The sequence below is a fragment of the Capsicum annuum genome, chromosome 8, assembly GCF_002878395.1.
Source record: "Capsicum annuum cultivar UCD-10X-F1 chromosome 8, UCD10Xv1.1, whole genome shotgun sequence".
Lineage (NCBI taxonomy): Eukaryota > Viridiplantae > Streptophyta > Magnoliopsida > Solanales > Solanaceae > Capsicum > Capsicum annuum.
In genome coordinates this window covers 6,278,979-6,304,959 of record NC_061118.1, presented here as the reverse complement: position 1 = coordinate 6,304,959, position 25,981 = coordinate 6,278,979, and the positions used below count along the sequence as shown (strand labels likewise).

Below are 25,981 nucleotides of genomic sequence, written 5' to 3'. Positions count from 1 at the left end.
GACATCCCGATATAAAATAACATAGGTACGACATCCACAAAAAATTTGTTCATTGCCAAACAAAGGACACCAAAGTCCACCCAAATACTGCCTACGACTCATCCACGCCTTTATCCCTCTATCCTAACAAAAAAGATACGACATTACACCCTCCTAAATCTCCGGAATATTCATTTCTCAGCAAATGTCAATGTTTGAGACAGTTCAGGTCCAATTACGATGGAAAGAAAATCATGGTAACAGATACATGCTATTGAGAGTTGAGATAAGAAGCATAGCATAAAGGGAAAGAAGGCATTAGGCCTTCGCTGAAGGAAAAAACTAGAGCTTAATGGAAGAAACTGGTGGCAAATGAAGGAAACAAAATTAGTAAGTGTTTACACGTCGTTTGCTGAAACAGTACAAATGTACAATACACGAGCGTATACCAAAAGGAAAAGATTTTCAATGACCAAAGAATTTGGTCCAAGTTTATAATATAGTTGACTTTGCCCTTCATACAATTGTTAATTGTAGTGTTCATCCAACTCTTTCTTATATATAATAGAAAAATAAATGCAGTTGGGACTTGGGAATATAGAAAACGTCATACCATAAGAAAAGATCTCTGGGATGTGTCCAATACTTGATGCCCATGTCATCACTCTGATCCAAGAAACCAACAGATCTCAAGAAATCATGTTATGCCTGACACAGTGGCATCTTTCTGAAATATAATGAACTACTGAAATGCTGGAGGGTGGTGGTTGTTGAGTGAGCTATTGAAATCATTTACCTTTCAATGTTTATACTTCTATTGAAGCCTTTTCAGAACAGTAATATATCCTGAGAAACACAATGATTTCCTCTATTCTAGTCAAAAGTCAAGCCATTTGATGCTGAGGCAATTTATGGCCACGCTCGACAAACTGCAACATGAGCTTGTCAGCCTCTTCTACTCTGCCACCTTGCATCAATCTATCCCTCACCTTGTCACAAAGCTTTAAGTCAGGAATCAGATTCCGGTTGAACATTCGACAAGCCACCTTATATGATGAAAGAGGGTTCCCTTCCTTTAAATAGCTCTCTATAAGAATGTGGCAGGTATTTGCATCAACTCTTGAAGCTGTCCTGAGGACCTTTCCCAATAGCTTATAAGCCTCATCAGGATAACCTAAACCACAAAGTTTTTCAATAAACTGATTATAGGCAGTCTTGCACCCGTCTTGAAAGCATCTTCTCCAGTAATTTCAACAGATCGTCCACCCTACATTGCTGACTAAATCGATGGATCACTGTACAATATGTTACAGCAGTGGGAAGCAAACCCCTATGAAGCATTTTATTGGCCAGATCAATAGCCTCTTCCATCCTTCCTTGTTTTCCCAGTCCGTCTATTAGTGTAGTATGTGTGACAGCATCGGGGTGTTTGTTGATTAAATACATGTCATCAAGTACTGAGAGAGCAGCATCCAACTCATTCTTTTGACAGAAACCGTGAATAACAGTTGTGAGATTCACCACATTAACAGAACATCCTTTCTTCAGACATTCTACCATAAATTTCTTTGCTTCATCTGCTCTGCCCTCTTGGCAAAGAGATCAAATTATCAGGTTAATTTCAATGGGAGAAGGGAAAAGGCCTGTTTCAATCATTTCCCTAGCCACATCACAAGCTTCAGACAGTTTCCCTTCCCTACAATAGCCCTGCATTACCACACTAAGGGGTCGTTTGGTAGAGTGTACAAGATAATAAATACTGAATAGGTTGTATTAGTAATGGTGAGATTAGTAGTGTAGGGATTAGTAATACAGGGATTAATAATACTGGGATTATTTTTTATGCAGTGTTTGGTTTGATGTATTAAAAACAATATGTATTGTTATATTTTAAAAAGAATATTGTATGTTTACAAAAATACCCTTTGACATATTATAACTTCGTCTATTCTTTGCAAAACTTTAAAAAAAAAAAAAAGTAAAAATATAACTAATTATTTACTTTGGAATTTTAAGATTCAATCATTCACTTATATATTTTTTTTTGTTATCTTTTCTTTATTTGTTCATCATTTTTTTTTTGTTTCCACTTTGTGATGTTCTTACGTTGGAAGATACGTGTAACTTTTGAACGAGACAATAGAATTATTATTGATATAAATTTGTGTTCCGTAGAGTGCATGTTAAAGCTAAGTAGAAAAAAATATTTTTATTTATGATATCCTATTTACAAAATTAAAGTTTGTATGCAATCATGCAATTTATTTTCGGATTGTGACCAATAATTATTTTTTAAGTTAATGGAGTAGTTTTTTTATGACTAAAATTATTTGGAGGGATATTATTATCTTGATAAATTGAAAAGAAATAACTCACATTGAATAAATTGAAAAGATTTAGAAAAAAATTAAAGAAATTTGAGCGCATTTTTGTCTTGACAAATATTTATCCATGGATTATAATCCCACCAAGTTGGGTGTATTAGTTATACAACCTATAATACCATGTAGGGTGTATAACTAATCCATGTATTAGTAATACATAGCTTCAAAATTGCTACCAAACAATGTACTAAGTAATCCCATCATTTAATTCATGGATTATGAAAATAATCCATCCTACCAAATGGGTCCTAAATGTTGTAGGATTTGGTTTCCACCACCACTCACACATATTCATAATCTCTTGTGCCTCGGCAGACCTCCCACTCTGGCAAAGCCCGTTTAACAGTACATTGTATGTTGCAGTGATTGGCTTGCAACCATGCTTGTACATATGTTGGAGTAATGTTTTTGCTTGATCAATTCTTCTATATATTGGATATCAATTCTTTTCTTTTGATATATGATCGACAATCTTTTAGATATTTAAACTTGCAATTACCTTTTTATTCATGTAAATATTTGTTGGATTTAACTTTCCACAAGGACCATGCATCATATGTTGAGTAACAAGTGAATATAGATAAGATTCTTTCTTAGAGTCAGGTAATTCAGCACAAACAAATTTATCATAGGATTCAAGAGCTAATAATTTGTGTTCATCAGTAAGTATAATGAGGAAATGATCATGGGAAGACCATGTTTTTAAAATTCTACAGTGTACATAAAACCTGCAACTTTTTTAAAAATTTATCTTTTTAATATATCATATTTTAATTCTATCTTTGCTCTGAATACTCTACTAAGTCAGGCTTATTTGCACTTTGTCAGTGTGTAATAGATTTTTTTTATTTCTAACCAAAATGGATTACATATCATTGGTATGAATAAGTCAGGTTTCTAAAATATTGAACCAATGAGGTAGCATCCATATATCGACGATGCATGTCTCTAGGCCCTCCAATAAATGTAACAAGAAGTAATGATTTCTTTCCAACTTTACAGGTTTCCCTTTCACCACTTCTTAGAACATCTACAATTCTTTGTAAAAATTCAATTCTAAACAAATCTGAATTAAATGCCAAAAAAAATATAATCTTTGTGCTTCAAGCTTGATATATACATCCACTATAAATTTTTGAAATATTCTTTCACAATGCAATACTTCATTTGTTTCATTATCTCTTATTTGAAACTTGTAGCAATAGTTTTCTCGATAGAAAACTGTATCTCTTTTCGTTTTCCTTTTTGTTGTGATTGAGCCTCCATATCAAGAAATGCATCCACTAAATACATATTTGATATACTGGATAGCTCTTCATGTTCACAGTAAGCTCTATTTCTTGTCACGCTATTTGTTTGAATAATTTTTTTTATTCCACAATGTCATCCATTTTGACCATACGGAAATAACAATGGATACTGTAGAGGATCATAACATCTGTAATAATAATTTAATAATTAAATTCTATTACTTTGAGTATAGATTCGAATATGTGGCGCAGAGATAGAGCCTGCAGAATTTTCCTCAGGCCATGTTGCATCCTCTGATGTACGGGGTAAGTTATATCTTCGTTGATCTAATGATGAGTCACATTTAAGGGCAATATAGAAATTTGTCAATTGAGGAACATTCATCAAAGATTTTAGGAATATATTATATGGGTTCACTTTCAAGATGTCATCAACTTTTGCATAATTAATTCGTCGATTTTTGTCGAACAAGTCATTCTATTGGTTAGTTCATTGTCGTGATCATAGAAGTATAACTGTAAATTTTTTGAGTTTTGGTTGTAAGCGATTAAATCATCTATAAAGTGATAAATTTGTCCTTGGACTTTGAATGTGCAAATACCATAATTTCTTTTTGCTAGGTCTTTATCATACTTTACACCAAGCGAAGTGAAAGCAAACATGTTATTGTATGTTCTGATATAAGTGCGAAAATGTTCAGATTCTTCTGTCTTCGCAAAGTATAATCTTGCTAATTCGGGTGGCATTTCATATGTTGTTGGTCGTATTGAGCCGTTGTTGCAACAAAATCCGCTAGATTTGTATTCAAACTTTTTAGCTCTACAATACAAACAGTTGGGAACTTTTTTTAGAGCAATGTACTCACTTCGTTGCTCTATAATAGCAGGACACTGTTTTTTGATTCACCTATGACCAAGATATTTAAGAAATGCAAGAACTATTCATTAGAAGAGGATAGCAGCAACACATAGAAATAAAACTTGTTATTGCAACGGTGAATTAGCACAAACCTTTGGTTGGCATTGTGTTTAACATTGCAGCGTATAGTGCTGACGTAGCCGATGTGCACCCTTATATAGAAAGTCACAGCTCACGGTAGTGCAATAAATATCATGTCATAGTGGAAAACGTAATGTGAAGAGTAGGCATACCTATTGCATAGATGGTTAAAGGTCCACATATTTGTTTGCCTTTGGCTAAATTGTCTTCGGGTTTATTTACGCAGATTTGATAGGCGAAAGCTGGTAAAGAAAATACAGAAGATGTGTAAATATGTACGTTTAGAGCATCAACAACATGTTATACATATTGTCCTGAGAAAATAAATTGGCAGCTTTAACTTTATAATTAGCAAAACCTTTTTCAGGAAGTGTTGGTTCTTGTATGGTGAGGCCAGCTTGTCTTGAAAAATCAGATTTCCCGTAAGATAATGTGGTTTTGTCTGGGACGGCAACAATATGATTTTTAATGGAGTTTTTTCTTAACCGATATGTATCGCGTCGTCTGAGCTGCATAACAGCCTTTCTTTTTTTCTTGCATATGAACAATTATTTGTTTTTTTGGGGATCTTTGTACTTGCAAGTGTGGTTTGAAGAGACAAACAAAGACAAAAGAAATGACATTAGCGAGCAAATCCAAAATCATTATTTACAATGTGTGTATATATATATATATATATATATATATACATAATATATTAAAAGTGTGAAGATCCTTAGAAAAGTGATTTGAACATTTTACCCTTCATTAAAAGATTTTGCTTTAGACAAAATAGTCTTTTTACCTTTTTTCTATTACTTTAGTAATATTAAATATTAAATATATTATAAAAAAAAATCCTCACAAAAATAGGATTCCTTTTCCACCATCTAAAAAACCTTACCATTACAATAAATTAAAAAAAAAAAAATTCCAAACCAAAAAAATAATTAGTAATTTAAAAAAAAATAATATCCTTTCCTAATTTGGTTTTAAGCATAGTCTTTTTCATGCAAAATATGGTAAAAAAAAGTTCAAAAAACGACAATCAACAATTCATATCCCATGAAAAATAGGTTTTAACATACCTTTTACCAACTTTTATAAAAACCATGCAAATTTTAATTTTTTACTGTCTTCACCATACTTTTCTTTAGTTTTTTTCAATTTTGTATCTTCTCCAGGTTCTCTTCGTCAACTCACTTTTATTTATTTGTCATAAAAACTCCCACTTTTTTTGCATTGTTGATTGTTGCTTGCTTGTAATAATTTAAACACAATATTAATTGTTGTGCCAATAATTTTGCTAATATTGTTAATTGATCTAATTTGCATTATTAGTCAGATTTATGTTCTTAATTGATTTAATTTGTATTCTTTGTTGGATCTATTAATAAGTAATGTTCACCATACAACAAAAACATAATCAAACGTTAAACTCCACTCACTCTATAGGATTCATAATGAGTTGAAGATTTCCGTATTTTTTTGGATGTCGTATCTATGTTTTTATCTTATTTCATACCTTTAATGTTTTATATACTTTTTGAGTCGTGGGTCTATCGGAAACAACATCTCTACTTCTTTAGAGGTAGTGATATGGACTGTGTACACCCTACCCTCCCCAGACCCCACAATTTAGAAATATACTGGGTTTGTTGTTATTATTGTAAAGAAGGAACCGTTTTTCTTTTCAAAGAGAACCAATTAATATAAGATTTGTTATTTTTATTTTCTTACTTAAAATTGCAACTCTAGAGAAATTTAAGTTAGATTTGAACCATTAAATATGTGATTGTTGAAAGCATCAAATTTGAGTTGAATAATATAGGAATGTGATGGACGAATGAACCTACAATATATTCGTCTATTTTACCTTTAAAATATATATTACATTATTTAAAATTATAATTTCATACTTTTTTAATATTAAAATTCTGAAAACAATTAATTTTTAGGTATAAATCTCCTTACTTAAATAATGTTTTGATAAACTAAATAAAAATTACTGTCATAAAAATGCTCTGCCGTTATTTTTGGTTTAATCAAAACCACCGTGGGAATAATATACATAAACATTACTATGTATATTTGAAAAATAAAAACTTAAGAACTCTAAAAACAACTAAAAAGAATAGGATTAGAATTTTGAATTAACTAACTAAATATATACACCTTTAGAAAAAGTATATACACCTTTAGAAAAAACTAATTTATTTATTTATTCTTTCGGTGAAAAAAATAATTTTTTATTTTAAAGAGACAATAAATTGAAACACAACATGCAATAAAATATTTGAGATATGATAATTTTCTTATATTGCTTAATTAGATACAATATTTACTTTAATATAAATTATTATGTTTTAATAACTTTTTTTTTTATAAAACTTACTTAATTAAGGAAAGACACATGTGCAAAGCACGTACACTAAACTAGTGTGTATATATAGAGAGAGAGATTTCTACCTTTGCTTTTTCTGTCCAATTTCTTGCCAATGATACCTGGTTTCACTATTTAGCTATATTTGGTTCCAATTAAAAATAGCAAATTTAGATTTTATACACCTTACATGAGCTAGATGGTACATTAGGTAAGAAAAAAGAAATAGCGAAAACAACAAAACAGTAATGTTCAGTAATGTTCAGTTTTTTCTTTTTACCTCAAACTGAAAATTTTGGTGATTGCATTTATTTTGCTTTGCTTTCTTGTTCTTTCTTTTTCCCCTTTTCCCATGTTGCTCTGCTATTGTGCAAGTAATTTGTTGTCCCTACAACTCATATTTTCTGAATATATTACTACTCTTTTTCTTGTTTAATTGACTTTTAAGAGTTAACTGTATGCTATTCGTCTGCTCCATTATCTCCGTACGACATATATTGAATTGCAAATCCAAGATTTATTGAAATAGCAAAATCAACATTTGTAAGTGAATATAATTTTCTTAAGAAAAGCATTTCTAAGTGAATATAAATAGTCCAAACTGAAGATCTGGTGAAATGCCTCAACAAGACAAACCAAGTTCAGGAAATATAAAAGAGAAAATATTTCCTAAACAAAAACTTATTCATAAAAGAGGCCTGCTTGATTGCAATCCAAAAGATGATCTGTAGTTTGTCTAATTGGATAAATTAGAAATAGAAAATATGTCTCTAGATAGAATCGCATAAAAGTCAGTGTCTTCCATGAAAGAATTACAGACAAATCAAGACTGCTCTACATCCTCACGGTCTCAGCCTTTCCCTTGTATTAGCCCTCAATACATAGCTATATCTCAATTTCAACACCGTATTCATTTCAACTTTAATCCAATCTACTTTCTAATACCAAAAAATAATCTAGTTTTTATTTTAGAATGAGGTTTTTCTTCCTAACATAAATTCATTGAAAATTGTGTCAAAAAAATTAAAATTACAGACGAACACAGAAAATCAAAAATATTTACCTCTAAAAAATGCAGCACGGAGAAGCGAATTACCAAAAACCAGAAACAACTAGAAGAGTAAAGATGACGAAAGGCAGGAAAATAGATAGAATGAGAGATGCATAAGGCGGTGCAGTAAGTGATTATATTATATCATCCTAATTAATTTTTATGATCATCTAAGCATTGAAGAATTAATAATATTTCATAAAAAAAAAAATAACACACAAAATGATATGTCAACGTAAAATATTTGTTTGACTATCAAAATTATATTAGTACCACAGAAATTCTAATGAGACAGAGAAAGACATGAAGTAACATTTATTATTTAAAAATGAGAAGACACGTAAACTGAAACTGAGAGAGTATTAATATCTTATTAAAAAATTATACTAAAAGAATTATAAATTACATATTTAACAATTTAAAAATATAAAAGATACAAAATATTTGATTGTCTTTCAAACTTATATCAGTGTCACTTAAATTGAAATAGAAAAAAAAATATTATAAATTATAATAATTAAAAATTTAAATTATTTTAATAATTGATTATCTAAAGCAGATGTGGTTTCCATCTTCCATGCCTAGTATATATAAAGCAGATGTGGTTTCAAAGCTTGCCTCTTCTGTGGTGATTTGGAAAAAGAAGAGTATGGGGAAGATATGTTTGGGGGTTTTGGGGTGCGTAATGCGCACACCCTTTACTCAGTTCACGCCACGTGTGTAGTGATAATGCTTTGTGGTTCTGAAGATAAAAATTTGTTTTCAAATTGGGCCGAATGGGCCAATGAGAGGAGAAAATGACATATATATATATATATATATATATATATATATATATTAAGTTGTTAGCTATTATAATTTATAATAGTTTTTTAACATTATAATTTACTATTTTAATTATTATTCATTATAATTTATAACACTCTTCTTGTTCAAAGTTTTATAGCATTGATAGTCTATTATATTTTGAGAATAATTTAAGTTTTTAATTACTGAAATTTATAATACTTTTTTTCTATTTCAATTTAAGTGACACTGATATAATTTTGAGAGTCAATTAAATATCACGATTGAAGTCCGAAGTAGTCATGTATTAAATGACTCATAATAACTTATTAGAAGTGATACAATAAAATTACTATAAAAAATAGTTGTCAAAAAAATTTAAGCAGACCTCATATAAGATGTCAAGTTGATTTAAAACATCAATAATTAATTTATATTTTTTTTGATTTTTTTTTATTAAATATTTTTTTAATATTTAATCGACTCATAATAATTAATTAGGAATAAAATAGTAATATTACGGTTGAAACAACTGAAGCAAACAAGTCATAAATATCTATTTTACTTTTTTTTATCAAATATTATTAATTTTTTAATACGTAAATGACATATAATAATCAATTAGGAAATAACTTATTAGAAATGGTATAACAAAATTAATATAAAAAAAATTGTGAAAAAAATTTAGACAGACCTTATATAAAATGTCAAATTAATTTAAAATTTCAATAGTTTGTTTATCATTTTTTTTGTTTATTTTATCTTTTTTATTAAATATTATTTTTTTTTAATACTTAAATGACTTATAGTAATTGATTATGGATGAAATAATAAAATTACGGTTGAAACAACTGAAGCAGACATGTCATAAATGTGTATTTTATTTTTTGTTAAAATATTATTAATTTTTAACACTTAAATGACATATAATAATTAATTAGGGGTGATATAGTAAATTCACGGCTTAATACTTAAATAACCTATAGTAATTAATTCGGAATGAAATAGTAAAATTACGGTTGAAGCAGCTGAAGCAGACATGTCATAAATATCTATTTTATATTTTTTTAAAATATTATTAATTTTTTAATATCTAAATAACATATAATAATTAATTAAGGGTGATATGGTAAAATCACGAACGAAGCAGGCATGACGACCGCCTCCTACTTCCAAGCCTCTTCTATATATTAGAATATACACACTAGAAATAATATATATGCCTAAGGATATAATAGTATTTCTGTTAATGCCTAGAGAGAGAGATTGTACTACATTCTTTCATGAGTCATTAATAGAAATATAATGGTATTTCTATTAATGCCTAGTAAATAGAGAGAGAGAGAAATAATGCCTAGAAATATAATGCTCTAGTATTTTTATCAATGCCTAGAGAGAGATTGTACTCAATTCTTTCATGAGTCATTAATAGAAATATACTAGTATTTCTATTAATGCCTAGTATATATAGAGAGAGAAATATATATTCTTTCATGCCTAGTATATATAGAGAGAGAAAGAGAGATTGTACTCCATTCTTTCATGAGTCATTTCTATTAATAATATATAACTCGACTAAAATATTTTGTAATGTACTTTTTGTATTGTTTCATTATAAGTTTTTTATAAATGAACATATGTTGTTAAGCAAAAGAAACTGAACATTTTTGTCATTCTCGCTTTGTTGAATTCTTAAGGATATAGTCATGTTTGACTATTTTCTTATAGTTACGTATCGATATATATAGCTCCAAGTGAACAAATATGAAGTATATCCATTGAATGAATGAACACAATTGATAGCGAGCAATTGGTTACATTAACTAAAAATGATAATTAAGTAAAATATAATTACTTTACAAATTTTCATCTATTTTGATAAATTTGAATAATTTTATGGGCTTATTAAATGCTACAAAAGTAATGAGCCATTAAAAAATGATAGTGACATCATAAAAAATATTTATACGATCAAATTCAAAATTGATCTAGAGTTTATTGTCTTTCTATTTTGTGAAAATGTTTATTAATCTTATTTCAATTATCATTTTCCTAAAAAAATCATCATGGACAGGTAATTAAGGTATCTTGACATTTCCATTCTAGCTTAGTACATGTTTAATTATTAAATAAAAAATTATCTTTTATATATAGCTAAAAATGTTTGAAAAGTTAATTTAAAAAAAAAATACAATTTAACTCTCTAAATATTAATGATACAAATAGTGAAAAATGAGAATAATTTTTTTTCACATTCTATGATGATGACTTCTTTTTAACAAAAAATGAGATTATCAATATTTTATAGAATTTAGGAAAAAATAATTAATTTAATATAAAATATTAAAGCTTCATACATGTTTAAGAAATATCAATATAAATTTCTTACCATGTATTTTTAGGAAACTACTAAATTTAAAAAAAAAAGTTTACTAACTTTTCAATTTCTTTTGTATGATTTAATATGAAGGAACATCTACAAAAGTATTTTGTTGAATCAAGTCTTTTAATTATTTAAATTAAATTCTATATTATTTATAAGTTAACTTTATTGATGTTATCATACAACAATTTGTAGTATTAAATATTTATTATATTATTTTAAATGTCAGAATTTATTTACTCTTTTGTAATAAGTGGGTTAATTAATATAAGTTTAATTGAGAAAAAATTAATGAAAAATAGGTTGGCCAATATAAGTTAAATTGAGAAAAAAATTATGAAGTTAGTTCAACATGAGATAAAACTCGATTTGGATGATTAAAGATTTTAATCTCCAAAACTACAAGTAAAATAAAAATAGTTAGTGCATGCATGTGTTGAAACTAAAAAAAATATCTAAAATAAACTCTGAGGAAAAAATTATTATTTTAATTTATAAAAAAATATTATTCAATTAATATTAAAAATATTGAGATATGTTCAAACTACCTTTACAATTAATATAATTTCACAAAAATAAAATAAAAATGAAAAACAAAATTAGCAATAAGATAAAAAAAAAGTTACAAATATAAAGTTTAATACACTCTATCTATTCCATTTTATGTGGCATCATTTCTTTTTTTGTTCCATCCCGAAAAAACTTTACCTTTTCTTTTTTGGTAACTTTTAAAGACGCAATTCTACTTTTAACCTTATTGATCTCACTTATAAGATTCCACTTATTGAAATAGTAAAATTACGGTTGAAGCAGCTGAAGCAGACATGTCACAAATATCTATTTTATATTTTTTTAAAATATTATTAATTTTTTAATATCTAAATAACATATAATAATTAATTAAGGGTGATATGGTAAAATCACGAACGAAGCAGGCATGACGACCGCCTCCTGCTTCCAAGCCTCTTCTATATATTAGAATATACACACTAGAAATAATATATATGCCTAGAGATATAATAGTATTTCTATTAATGCCTAGAGAGAGAGATTGTACTCCATTCTTTCATGAGTCATTAATAGAAATATAATAGTATTTCTATTAATGTCTTAAAGACACGACTTATCTCAAGAATTTTCAAAGAACTTCGTAACAACAATCCATGCCCTTAAATTTGCTTTGATGTCAAAAAAAGAAGATTTCTTTACGGATTATCCAATTTTTTATTTATTAGCAAAATATAACAGAAGTTGAAAAAAAAAAAAGATCAAACAAAATAGAGAAATAAAAAAAATTGAGAAAAAAAGGAAAGAAAAAACATAAAGATCAAGAAAAAAGCAAAAAAAAATTAAAAAATGAGATAAATAAAAACGAGAGGAAAAATAAAACTAAAGTTTGAAAAAAATGAGGGGGAAAAAGAGAACTGAAAAAAGAAAAAGCGATCAAACAAAATAGAGAAAAAAAGAGTGAGAAAAAAAAAGGCAAGAAAAAAATAAAGATTAAGAAAAAGCGAAGAATTAAAAAATTGAGAAAATAAAAAATGAGAGGAAAAATAAAAATAAAGTTTGAGAAAAATGAGGGAAAAAAGAGAACTGATAAAAATAAAAAATAAAAGAAAAATAAAGCTTAAATAAAAATGAATTAAAAAAAAATAGATAATGATTGAGAAAAAAGAGAAAAGAGAAAAAAATAAAGGTTGAGACAAATGAATTAAAACATGAAAATAAAATTAAAGGAAAAAAATAAAAAGTGAAAATAATAAAATTAAATTAAAAATAAAAAAGTGAAAATAATAAAAATAAGAATAATAAATTAAAGGAAAAAATAAAAAAGTGAAAACAATAAAAAATAAAATTTGAGAGATAAATAAGTATGGAAAGTTTTAAAAATATATTTGAGGTGTAGAGGGGTAAAATGGTACTTGGACTATACTTAAAAAGTATAGTAAGGTTATTTCTTAAAGACATTTCTTATTGGGGTCAAATATCTATTCTAAAACCACCCATATTTGGGTCTATGACATGCAATTTCCTGCATTAAAAGTTATAAGAAAAGTCCATTCTCTTCTATTTAATTACAGGACTTGCCATGAATAAAATCTCATTCTTTTCTATTTAATTTAATTACAAGAGTTGCCAAGCCACCTTTAACATTGCTGTTTTTTGGTATTAAAATTAAATTTAAGGGTATTAAAGTCTTTAAAAAATTTGTAAGGTTCACTTGATTGTTTTTTACTGCTTTGTTATTTGTACCACATTAAAAGTTATAAGAAAAGCTCATTCTTTTTCTATTTAATTACAAGACTTGCAATGAAGAAAAGCCTATTCTTTTTCTATTTAATTACAAGACTTGCAATAAACAAAAACCCATTCTATCTGCACCACATAAATTGAGACAAAGAGAGTATTTATATCTTATTGAAAAATTATGTAAAAAAATATTATAAATCACATAATTAACAATTTTAAAATTTAAAAATATAAAATATTTGACTGGCTCTCGAAATTATATCATTGTCACTTAAATTGAAATAGAAGAAAAGTATTATGAATCACAATAATTAAAAAACTAAATTATTTTAATGATTAATTATCTAAATTCTATTTAGTCACATAATTGAAATAAAAAATGTATGTTGGGACCATGTTAGCACGGACTGTGCATATCTAGTCTATATTAGAAGTGCGAACTACAACATGTCTACTTGCAGACATTAAAATAAAAGTTGAGGGCATTTTAGTCTTTTTAAAAGAAGAATCTGCTTAAAGAATTTGTCCTTTATGCTATGTTAGTTGTACCTTATTAATAACTTTAAAAAATGCCCGTAATCTTTCATTTAATTACAGACCATGCGCTTAAAAAAAGTCCACCTTATTCTATTTATTTACAAGATTGCCCTCTACTTTTCAAAGATTTAATTTAAATTATTTAAATTTAAGTAATTTAATAATATAATAATTTTATCTTAATTAATTGCAACTAAATATTTAAATTAACTCAATTTTATTATTTTAATTGACTTTTATATTCAAAATTGATTTTTTTTACTTATTTGTTTTAGAAATTTAAAATTTTAAAATTATTTTTTTCTTATATAGAAATACTAATATTTAAACTTAACTTTAAATTTTTAAAGTGCAAAATTAATAAATTTAGTTTAATAAAATAAATTCCTAATGAATATTTTCTTAAGATTTGTGTTGGGTCAATATTTATCGAGTAAAGAAGAAATAAAGAAAAATATATAATAAAAGTTTATTATTGTGAGAGATAAATATAATGCATTATCCAATAATGTTTAATAATATCATATTTTGTATATGCAAAATATAACATCCCGTATTTAATTAATACTAGTTTAATTGCACATGCTTCGCATATTTAATGTTTGATTATTTTAAATTAAATAATTTTATCTACTGCGGAGATTTTTAATAAAGTGTAAAAGTTCAAATCAATTTTTAAAAATCTTTCACACTTTAATATAATAATGTAAACATAAACATATACACATATATATTTTACCACCAAAAGTTTCAAGTGGTTGGTGGATCATCACTTTTGCATTTGCCATATAGTAACTCTTTCCCTTGTTGCCACAAACTAAGAGTGACGTATCAATTTAAATCATATTTCTGTCATGGTTAAATTTTTATATATATTTAAAATATTTTCTTATTTTTAAAGTCAAATCTTTACAAAATCATTGATTACATTCTTATTACGTACTTAAAACTTTTAAAAATCTTGTACTTCTTAAATTTTTCTTATTCAACAGTTTTACATTTACTTCTAGATTTGTCAATCTTCTTAAAATAAAATTTAATTAATTTAAAATTCTTAAACTAATGAAAAAAATATTATTTGTCATTAATTTTTATGAATTCTATTAAGGAAATATTTTACCATAAATATATTTAATTAATTTTCAACTCTTAAATTAGGAAAAATAGTGAAATTATGATGACTTTTAATAAGGAAAGGTTTTACCATAGATATATTTAATAAATTTTTAATTCTTAAATATGAAAAAAATAGTGAAAATATGATTTTGTCTAAAACAAAAACTTTTAATGAATGACAAAAAGTTCAAACAACATTTCTAAAGTCCTCCATACTTTTAATATATTATAGATATAGATATAGATTACAGATACTACTCGGTGAGTTATCGATGATTACTATTGGATGTGGTAAAATTATGTTAATTTTTATATGAGTAACATAATCAATTGCTCTTAATTAATTATTATGAGTCATCTAGGTATTAAGAAAATAAATAATATTTAATAAGAAGATAAAATAGACATAAAATGCAAAATTAACTCTTGATATTTTAAATTAAATTGTCGTTCTTCAAATGATGATTTTACTATAGAACTCATTATTATAAGTCATTTATGTATTAAAAATTAAAGAATAATAAGATTATATGTCAACATAGAAAATTTAATTGTCTATGGAAATTATATTAGTGTCATATAAATTGGGACAAGACAGAGAAAAATATAAAGCAACATATATTATTTGAAAAATGAAATAAAAAGTACTGTAAATAACTATAATTAAGAAAAATATTTAAAAAATTGATTGATTACAAAAATTTTGTCTGTGCCACATAAATTGAGACAAAGAGAGTATTCATATCTTATTGAAAAATTATGTAAAAAAATATTATAAGTCATATAATTAACAATTTTAAAATTTTTAAAATATAAAATATCTGGTTGGCTCTCGAAATTATATCATTATCACTTAAATTGAAATAGAAGAAAAAGTATTATAAATCATAATAATTAAGAACTTAAATTATTTTAATGGTTAATTATCTAAATTCTATTTATGTCACATAATTTAAAATAAAAAATAATATATATTGGGTCATGCGTGCATATCTAGTATTGCTACTATATAGAAGAGCGAGTAGAAGCTCTTAGAAGCAGGTAGCTAACGGTCGAAATGCATGCTTCCAGCTGTCTGCTTGCTTCGTGATTTTACTATATTATCCCTAATTAATATTATATGACATTTATGAATTAGAAAATTAATAAAATTTAATTTTTAAAAAACAAAATAGATATTTATGACATGTCCGCTTCATCTGCTTCAACCGTAATTTTTCTATATCAACCCTAAGTAATTATTATAAGTCATCTAAGTATTAAAAATTAATAATATTTAATACAAAAGTAAAATAAACATAACATGATAAATTAACTCTTGATATTTTAAATTAATTTGACATCTTATATGAGTCTCACTTAATAAATTTCATTAGTATTTTCTATAGCAATTTTTATATATCACTTCTAATTAGTTCTTATGACTCATTCAAGACGTGCCGATTTTGCTACTTCAATCGTGTTACTATATATAAGTGGGAGTAGCAATTGCTGGAAGTAGGTGGCTGACGATTGTCATGCTTGCTTTCAACTGCCTGCTTGCTTCGTGATTTTCTTTTATCTCCCCAACTAATTATTATATGACATTTACGAATTATAAAATTAATAAAATTTAATTTAAAAAAGATTAAAATAGCTATTTATGACATGTCTGCTTTAGCTACTTCAACCGTAATTTTACTATATCAACCCTAAATAATTATTATAAGTCATCTAAGTATTAAAAAATAATAATATTTAATAAAAAGGTAAAATAAACATAAAATGATAAATTAACTTTTGATATTTTAAATTAATTTGACATCTTATATGAGAGCCATTTTAAAAAAAAAATCCACAAGTATTTTTTATAACAATTTTGCTATATCACTTCTAATTAATTATTATGAGTCATTCAATACATGCCCGTTTCACTACTTCAATCGTGACATTTGATTGACTCTCGAAATTGTAACAGTGTCACTTAAATTGAAATAAAAAAGAATATTATAAATCATAATAATTAAAAAAATAAATTACTTTTAAAATATAATTTGATTATCAATATCACAAAAGTTTGAACAAGAAGTTTATTATAAATTACAATAGCAAACAACTTAAAATAGTAAATTATAACGTAGAAAAAATATTATAAATAACAATAGCTAACAACTTAAAAATATGGGGAAATGACACAAACAACACTTCAAATTAAAATATTTCCACAAAATGGCCAAGAAATTTAAATTTCACTTTCTAGCCATTTCAATTTGCTGGCTTGTTCTATACCGTTTCTACACACCTTCTATACAGTTTCTATACATATCTTATACATATAAATATTTTATAAGTAAATTATACAGTTTTGATGTACAATTTATATAATAATTATACTTTTTTTACACATTTTATACAATAATTATGCATATTTGATAGAACTATATGATTTTTATACCTATATCTTATATAGATATATATTTTATACAACAATTACATCGTTTTTATATAATTATATTTAATTATTATTTTTAAATAATAAAAAAAGCAGAATATTTTTTCAGTTGAAAAAATATAGGAAAAAATTGAAATATTTTTAAAAGATTAAGTTGAAAACTGTATTAATATTGTATATGAATTGTATCAATATTATATAAACACTATATCTGAACTATATGAATAAAAATAACCCAAACTAAAAAATAGTTATAAAGTGAAAATATTATACCCACTGCATTTTTAGAAAGACATCAGACTTGGGTATGTGTTTTAAAAAGTGCTAGCCCGTGCCGGCACAAGCCTTCGGTACCTAGTCTAGCAATAATAATAAGAGTAGGAAATGGAGGAAGTAAGGGCAGTGTTGTCGTGGGGAACCGGAAACAAACATCATTAGTTACTTGAGAAAATTGAAGGAGAGGTGTCTTTTAAGTCTTGAATGAAAGATTAGTGATATTGACCAACAGATAGGGTCAAACATCATTAGGAAACTTGATTAAGTTAATTGTGGACTTGATTAATATTTTTAAAACTTTTTAATCTTTTCAAAAATATAAATCAACCCAACTCACACCTCTCTTCAATCCTAATCAACCACTCTCTCTCTCCAGCTTCTCCTAACCAACAGTTCTGCAAAATTTCTCCCTTCAACCTCCGGCGACAAATAGTCGGGCGAGTTTCTTTTCGACTTTCAACCGTCAATCGACGTGAATACTTCTCCGGCGACAACAACTTCGAGTTCTTTGTCCTCCCATTTCCTTTTTCACAGGTAAAAAATTATGAAGAAACAGAGAAACTTGAGTCAACTACTCTTCTGGTATTGAAATGTGAACTGAATAAAACCCTAATTTCTGGCATTTCTATATTTCTTCTTCTCATTGTTGTACTGTTGATTTAAATTTGTTGGTGATTTTTGGTCACAGTTGATGTTCTTAGTGTGTATGTGTATGTGTGATTTGTTGGTGTTGCAGGGTTGATTTGTTGTTTGTCTTGGTAGAAATGGTATTGCAATAGTTGAAACATCTGATGTAATAAATGAAACATATGATGCAACGGATGAAAATCTGATGCAACAAATTAAAAATTTGATGCAACTATAAAAATCTGATGCAACAGGTGAACAATCTAACAGATCATTCATCTGTTGCGACAGACGACTCTTCTGTTTGGAAGAAATCTAAACAATATTGATCCAACAGATAATTGATTAGTGATCTGTTTTTATTCTTTCCAATGATTTACTCTTCATTTTAAAATTTGATGCAACTATGAAAATCTGATGCAACAGGTGAACAATCTAACAGATCATTCATCTATTGTGACAGACGATTCTTCTGTTTGGAAGAAATCTAAACAATATTGATCCAATAGATAAATGATTAGTGATTTATTTTTATTCTTTCCATTGGTTTACTCTTCATTTTACAACAAATTAGGACTATTTTTATTCTTTTCAACGATTTACTCATACAAGTCGGTTATATATTTCAACAGATAACATACCTGGTGTAACAGATTAGTGATCCGTTTTTATTCTTTCCAACGGTTTACTCATCCATTACAACAGATCGGTTATATGTTGCAACAGATAAATTACCTGGTGCAACAGCTTAGTGATTTGTTTTTATTATTTTCAATGGATTACTCATCCGTTGCAACGGGTCAGTTATGTGTTACATTAGATAAAATACCAGGTGCAACAGATAGTGCTATTTTTATGGTTCCCACGTATTACTCATCCATTGCAACAGGTCAGTTATATGTTGCAACAGATAACATACCTGGTGCAACAGATTAGTTGTCTGTTAGAACTGTTATATTACTGTTATGCATTAATTAATTATAATCTATGTTTATGTTCCTATTAATTTAAGATAACATGGCTCCCAAAATAAAATAAATCAAATCAAGTCCAAGTAAAGGAACAAGTGCAGCAGCTCAGCTACATCCACCACTCTATGAGCTTGCCGTACGAGTGTTATCTCAATCAGGAGCAAAAGATAATGAACACCGAAAGGAGGAATCTTTCAAAAGAGATAATCCAAATGCTAATAGCCCTTCCATCGAAGAGTTGGTCCAAACCTTCAGCATTGATCGTTACCCTGTGAGAATGCAGTGCGATGGTGCCACAGATTTAACGGGTGATCTCGTGGTTAAGTTAGTTATGGAAAAATCTCTCGACGCCTTCAGAAAAATACTTCGAGAACAAAAAATGGATTCTTATTTCAAGGAAAGCTGCTTTGGGAAATATCTTGATTTGCCAGAGGACAACAATGCTCATTTCCAGATGAAAATGGTATATGATCTTCTCAAATGCAGGTTTATGTATAAAAACAAAGATAAGATGGATGAGGTATGGATAAGTTACTATGGCATGCCTGTTGGTTTTGGTTGGAAAAAGTTTTCCATAGTTACCGAACTAAAATGTTATCCTCCTTCTCCTTCTCAAGTTATACCTACTCTGATCCAAAAAAAAGCACCCCGCACACCTAAAAAAGGAAAAGACAAGTCGAGTGATCGTGATGACCTGGTGTTCATTGTTGAGCCAAGCTTCAAAAACAAAAATTTGATTGAAGCTTTGAAAGGTAAAGGACTTTCAAAGAAGCACAAGCAATCATTGTGCTTGGTTTGATTTGTACATAATGTTCTTTGGGCGAGAGACGTTAACAACAACATAAGCCTCGGTTTAATAAATCTCTTCGAGGATCTTGAGACATTTAACAGCTATCCTTGGGGTTATGAAAGCTTCAAAATGACTGTCGAATATTTGTTGACTCTGTTAACGCCAAAAACAGTCAACTTATATGGTTTTCCATCGGCCTTCATGGTAAATATTTCTTTTATCATGATATGATTCATCATTTTTTTATTCAATAATGCTTTGATTTATTGGCGTTATGTTATAGGCTTGGGCATTTGAAGTCATTCCTTATTTGAGACAACAAGTGAACTACCAGGAAGAAGTTTCCTGTCCAAGAATTCTGAGATGGTTGTTGGCCAAAACCGATAAAAATATAAATTGTTTTGATTTTTTCAATCCCCCAAGGAAGTAGTAAGTCCAATTCTAATCAAGTTTTTATTTTAATTAATGATTAAATGATTTCATCATCATTCTTAATATATGTACCGATTTATTTTAGATTGTCTATCTGTGGCTTGTTCCGACCAACCGAGAGTTGAAGATGCCATTTTTTCTTACTTTACGGTCTGTGCAAACTTTATCGGACCCTAAGGTCGTTGATGGAATAAAAATAGAATTGTTTGAAGCAACAACCATCACAAGAAAAACAATTTTGGAGGGTGGGGCTAATGATGCTCCTCTTATAGTTTTTGAAACAACAAGCTATTATGATTATGATCATAATGGTTGTACAGATTTTTCTCCAGATTTTGCCGCATCTAGCGAATATTCTTCATGCAAATGTCAAGATTGCAACGCGAAACACAATGGAGTGATTAATGTTATTAATGCACTAACTAATTCTGTAAAAGAAATAATATCTAAGATGGGTGTCATTCCATCAAAGAGGATTTCATATACAAACACTCCACTGGAAATCAAGGTGACTAAGAGGAGAAGGAAAGATACTTTCAAGGCATCATCAATCATAAAAAAAAGTAAGATTATAGCACTTCTGTCTTTATCTTGCATCGATGTTTAGTGTGCAAGGGCCACAGAAGAGCAGCATGAGCTGAAGAAGGTGAATGTACATCATCTGTTCCAAAAAATAAACAAGCACATATCTGTTTCAACAGATGATACATCTACTAAAAATTATCAAACAAATATATACATCTGTTGCAACTGTTGTCTAACCTGTTGCATTAGATTCGTTATCTGTTTCAACAGATGAGTCTTATATTGCAACAGATGGGTCATCTATTTGAAATTATCGTACTGCTCTGATTTACCTGTTTGAATTTATCCCAACAGATAATCCATCTGATGCAACATAAGAATTATCTGATGCAACAAATGGAAAATCTGTTGTATATCTCTACTTAGCATTGACAATTCTGGCTTTCCAACTGGATGTCACAGCTACTATCGAAGAGCATAATATGATAGTTGATAATCCATCAACTGATTTTAAAGATAAAAAAAAAAGTGGAGCCTGTCAGTTTGTGAGAATGAAAGAATTACCCGTTTGAAGGGTTCAACATCTCAGACGAGGCTCCAAAAAAACTAATACAGTTAATCAACTACTATTCAGAATGGATTGCCGATGGGCTGTTAAAGCATCATGCCGGCCAATACATAAATCAATTTTATGGATATTGGTTTATACAATTCTTGTTGTAAGAACCTGACATTAACACATATAAATCATCATGTAGAAAACAAAATGACGAGCGCTACAAAGTGAACGAATCGAGTCTTGGTTTTGATATGTTCAACTTTGTTGTTGCACATCCCAGAATGAAGAATTGGTTCTATTTGATGTCACAGCCTCAAACTTGCTGGAACGATGAGGTTTAAAGGCCATACATATTACTATTAATTAATACTATTTAATTGCATATGCGTATTGATTTTTTCATCATGTAATTCAAAATATTTGATAATATGTGCAGCACATCGATGTTATTTTTTACTACCTCCGAAAGAAGGCCAAGTTGTAAACACAAGAATAATACAGATACGCAATAGTCAATTATTTATACAAAGTTATATTAATAATGCCTACGATAGGTATTGTCAACAGCAGCAGGAAGTTTCCCAAAATGAGGAATGCTTAATCAACATCATCAAAGGTTTTAACATTTCGGCTAACTAACCTTGGCATTTGATCGACGAAGTGTACATCCCAATCAATTGTGGTGATGAATTCCATTGGGTGTTGGCTGTCGTCGTTCTAAAAGAGAGGCACATTCGAGTCTATGACTCGATGTCGCGAAGGAGACGTTCTGGGCCGTCGTCTGAGATCAAAAGCTGACCAAAATATTGCCTACTTACCTTGATATGAGTGGCTTTTTGGATCAAAAGGTTCGTACTGATTGGTCGATGATTGAAGCAACCGGGATAAAATGGCTAATCCATTTGATGTACAATATTTTGATGGAATTTCTCAACAAACCATTGGTAGCCTGTAAGTTTAAGTGTCATGATTTAGTTTCATTTTACAAATTTCACAACGCTTGCATGAACTACAAGATATGGATTATCTATTTTTTTATAACTCAGGGATTGCGGTCCTTTTGTTGACGCCTATGCCGAGTATTTAAGCAATGGATTACAAGTACCAAATGATGGGATTGATGCTGGATTATCCCGCAAAAGATATGCTGCTCTTTTATGGAAATATGGTGAAGCGAAAGCTCAGAAGTTGTACATAACCGACGTTAAAGATCCACGATAACCAAAGCCGAATTCCATAACACTGGATGAAGAACAACTTGTCCATATTGATTAGATCTTTATAGCTCAAGTCCGTCAATGTAATAACCCATCCTCCTTGGTTTAACTTGTTAATTTATTTGTAGAGTAGATCGTTTGTATTCATAATAATTTTTTTACATTTCATTTATTTGTTGAGTTATTTTATTTCATGTAATTTTCAAAGGCTTCGATTTATTTTATTCTATCTATGAATATAATTAATTCTGAGTTTTAAACATGTTAATTGAAATGGAGTACTAGATTCAAATTTCGCAACCGATAATACATCTGTTGTAACAGACGACATATCTTATCAGACAGATTTAGACATGAGATGCAACACATAGGTCATCTGTTGGAAATTATATAACAGGTCTTCCTACTTTTTTTAGTTACTCCAATAGATTACCGATCAGTTGCAACAGATAAGTTATATATTGCAACAGATCGTAAATCTGTTGTGACAGACAGACGAGGAACATCTGTATAACACAACAGACGACCAACCTATTCCAATAGATAATCAATCTGCCACAACAAGTACTATATTTGTTACGACAGATATAAAATCTGTTGCATTATAAAAATTCAACTTTGCCAGACATAAAAATTACTGCCCCTATATGTATAATGAATTGGCTTGAAATGAAAATTTGTTATCGCATTCGTCTTTGTCTTTGTACATGTTCTTTTTTATACTCGGGCTCTAACCATTTAGTTAGTACCCCATATGCCCAGACCCATTGCATCTTTCCCATGACGGTGTCGCATACACCGGTCATTTGTATGCCGGTCAGTAAACACTCCATGTATGCAAGCGAGTACGGCCCGCACGCTACACCAATTGTATTTTTTAGGGGCTGGATATTCTTATTTCGATCTTCAAAAACCCATGATTCCTTCGCCAAGACTTCAACTGGCAAATGATCCATCAGCTTACTCTGCGTCAACAACTTGGGCAACATCTTCAAGAGTAGCTGCAAGTGGGTTAAAAACGTCTTCTCGCTAAACATAGGTAAGTTGCAGTCCTAAACCTTAATCTTTCCCTCGTATGGTAGTATCTTAGCAGTGAGAAAATGGGTGACCACGTTCATGACTGCAAGAATTCTCTTTGCCTTGGTCCAACTCTTGCCGTGTGGATATGGCCTCTTCCCTCTAACATATTTAATCGCTTCTTCATCCTATTGGAATGTAGAAACTAACTGATCAAATCCTAGGCCACCAGAATCAACTATATTGCGAAGATCAGCGTACCTATCTTGAATTATTGTAGAAGTTGAGGTCCATTATCCTATCAGCAGCATTATAAGCATCTGAGTACGCTAATTGCCTGCCCCTCATGAGGCAGAGAATTTTATCAACATACTGTGGTATAAGAAGATAATTTTTAAATAGGTTAGTAATTGTAAAGAATAAAAACATAGTGGAAAGAATCCGATGCAGAGGGTTCTCTGAATCAGTTCATAGATTACCCAGCCAACGCAACTTGTACAACAGATGTGTATTATGTTACAACAGAATACCAAGCTGTTGCAACAGATTGCACATCTGCTGCATAGATTCTTTTTCAAGGAGTTGATTGGAAGGGTAGGTTAGCAAAAGTAAACTTACCCTGTCCTCGTACCACACGCACATATTTGTCATATTCGAGAAGTCTTTGGCGGCAAATGAATGCATGGTATATTCTTTTTGAACTTTCATCTTGATGAATTCTTCCTGTTCCTTCTTCTTCTCCTTACCAAGCGCCTTAAATATGTTAACCTTCTTCGGTGGCCTATGAACTTCAACAACTATTGGAGCGGGAGGAGTTGCATTTTTTGCCGATTTCAGAATGGAGAGAATCTGTCTAATTTTTATTCTCTTCCTACTAACCTCTACCGTAGGAGTGCATGGCTCCCTCACCTCGTTGGATGGTATGACACCCCTCCTGGATTTTAACTTCTCAGCAACTTCAGCAATAGACTCTAGTTTGTCGAGGAGTTTATACTCTCTGTCCTTGAACACTTTACATTTGCAATAAGAATATAAGGGTGAGAAGGGGTGAGAGGGACCACTGTAAGGGTGGGAGGGACTGGTATAAGGGTGAGAGGAAGGACCTATGCGAGGGGTGTTTTCAAACATATTTATTTTTTATTGAGCACCAACATGCTCATAATCACGACTGGCAGCAGAAGCAGAAGCAGAAACAAGATGGTTGCCACCATCACAAACAACTCCACCAGCAACACCCCTAGAAGAAGCACCCGAATCTGTTGCAGTTTGAGTTAGGTCGTGAAGAGTTTCACTATTAGACTGACCTTGCCTAACTGCTCTTCATATGGAAGTTGCTTTATCTAATTTCTTCTTTATTAACTCCACCGTTGGGTCTTCTTTTGTATCAACATGACCCAGAGTAACAAAACAAGTCATCCTCGGCTCATCAATGATAGGCACGATCCAAGGATGCACAACCTATAAAAAATAAAGGAAAAATTTAAATCATAGAATAATAATTTGCAGTCAGTTGGGTTACATGGGGCTCGAGTTATGTTAACACAGCCAACTTATGCAACAGACGATCTAGCTACTGCAACAGCTAATCTGTATATTGAAACAGATTGATAATATATTGCATCAGAATACCCATATGTTGCATAGTTTCTAGTAGATGGGTAATCATTTGATTAGGGTTCAGAGAACAGAGCAATATATGGTTAATCTGTTGCAAAATATGGATCGTCTGTTATAACAGATTACCCATTGCACCAGTTACAGTTGACGGGTAATCTCTTGCAACAGATGGAGCATCTGTTTTAATATCTTTCTTTGAGGCAAATTATTTTAGTTGAAAGAAGACGTACTGCATCATTTGGAGGGTTAAAAAGATCAGCCTCGTTAATTTTTTTTACTGATCTCTACTGCAGTCAACCACCTAAGGATCCTTAAATGAGAAGTCTTATCCGGGTAATCCGTGAAATACTTTCGGAGGGGAGGAATGGCTTCATATGCCCAAGCCTAAAAATTGTAAATAGGAAGCAAGCAAAAAAAAGTC

General features: G+C 29.3%; 1 protein-coding gene across 1 annotated transcript; it reads right to left on the bottom strand.

Moving 5' to 3' along the window:
• Positions 1–2,063: 2,063 nt before the first annotated feature.
• Positions 2,064–5,318, bottom strand: LOC107838878. Its single transcript, XM_047395322.1, has 4 exons — positions 4,972–5,318; positions 4,766–4,855; positions 4,625–4,684; positions 2,064–4,520 (listed from the first exon to the last, which is right to left on the bottom strand). The coding sequence occupies exons 1-4, from the start codon at positions 5,126–5,128 to the stop codon at positions 4,489–4,491; spliced, it is 339 nt and encodes a 112-aa protein (XP_047251278.1). The 5' UTR covers positions 5,129–5,318; the 3' UTR covers positions 2,064–4,488.
• Positions 5,319–25,981: the final 20,663 nt, after the last annotated feature.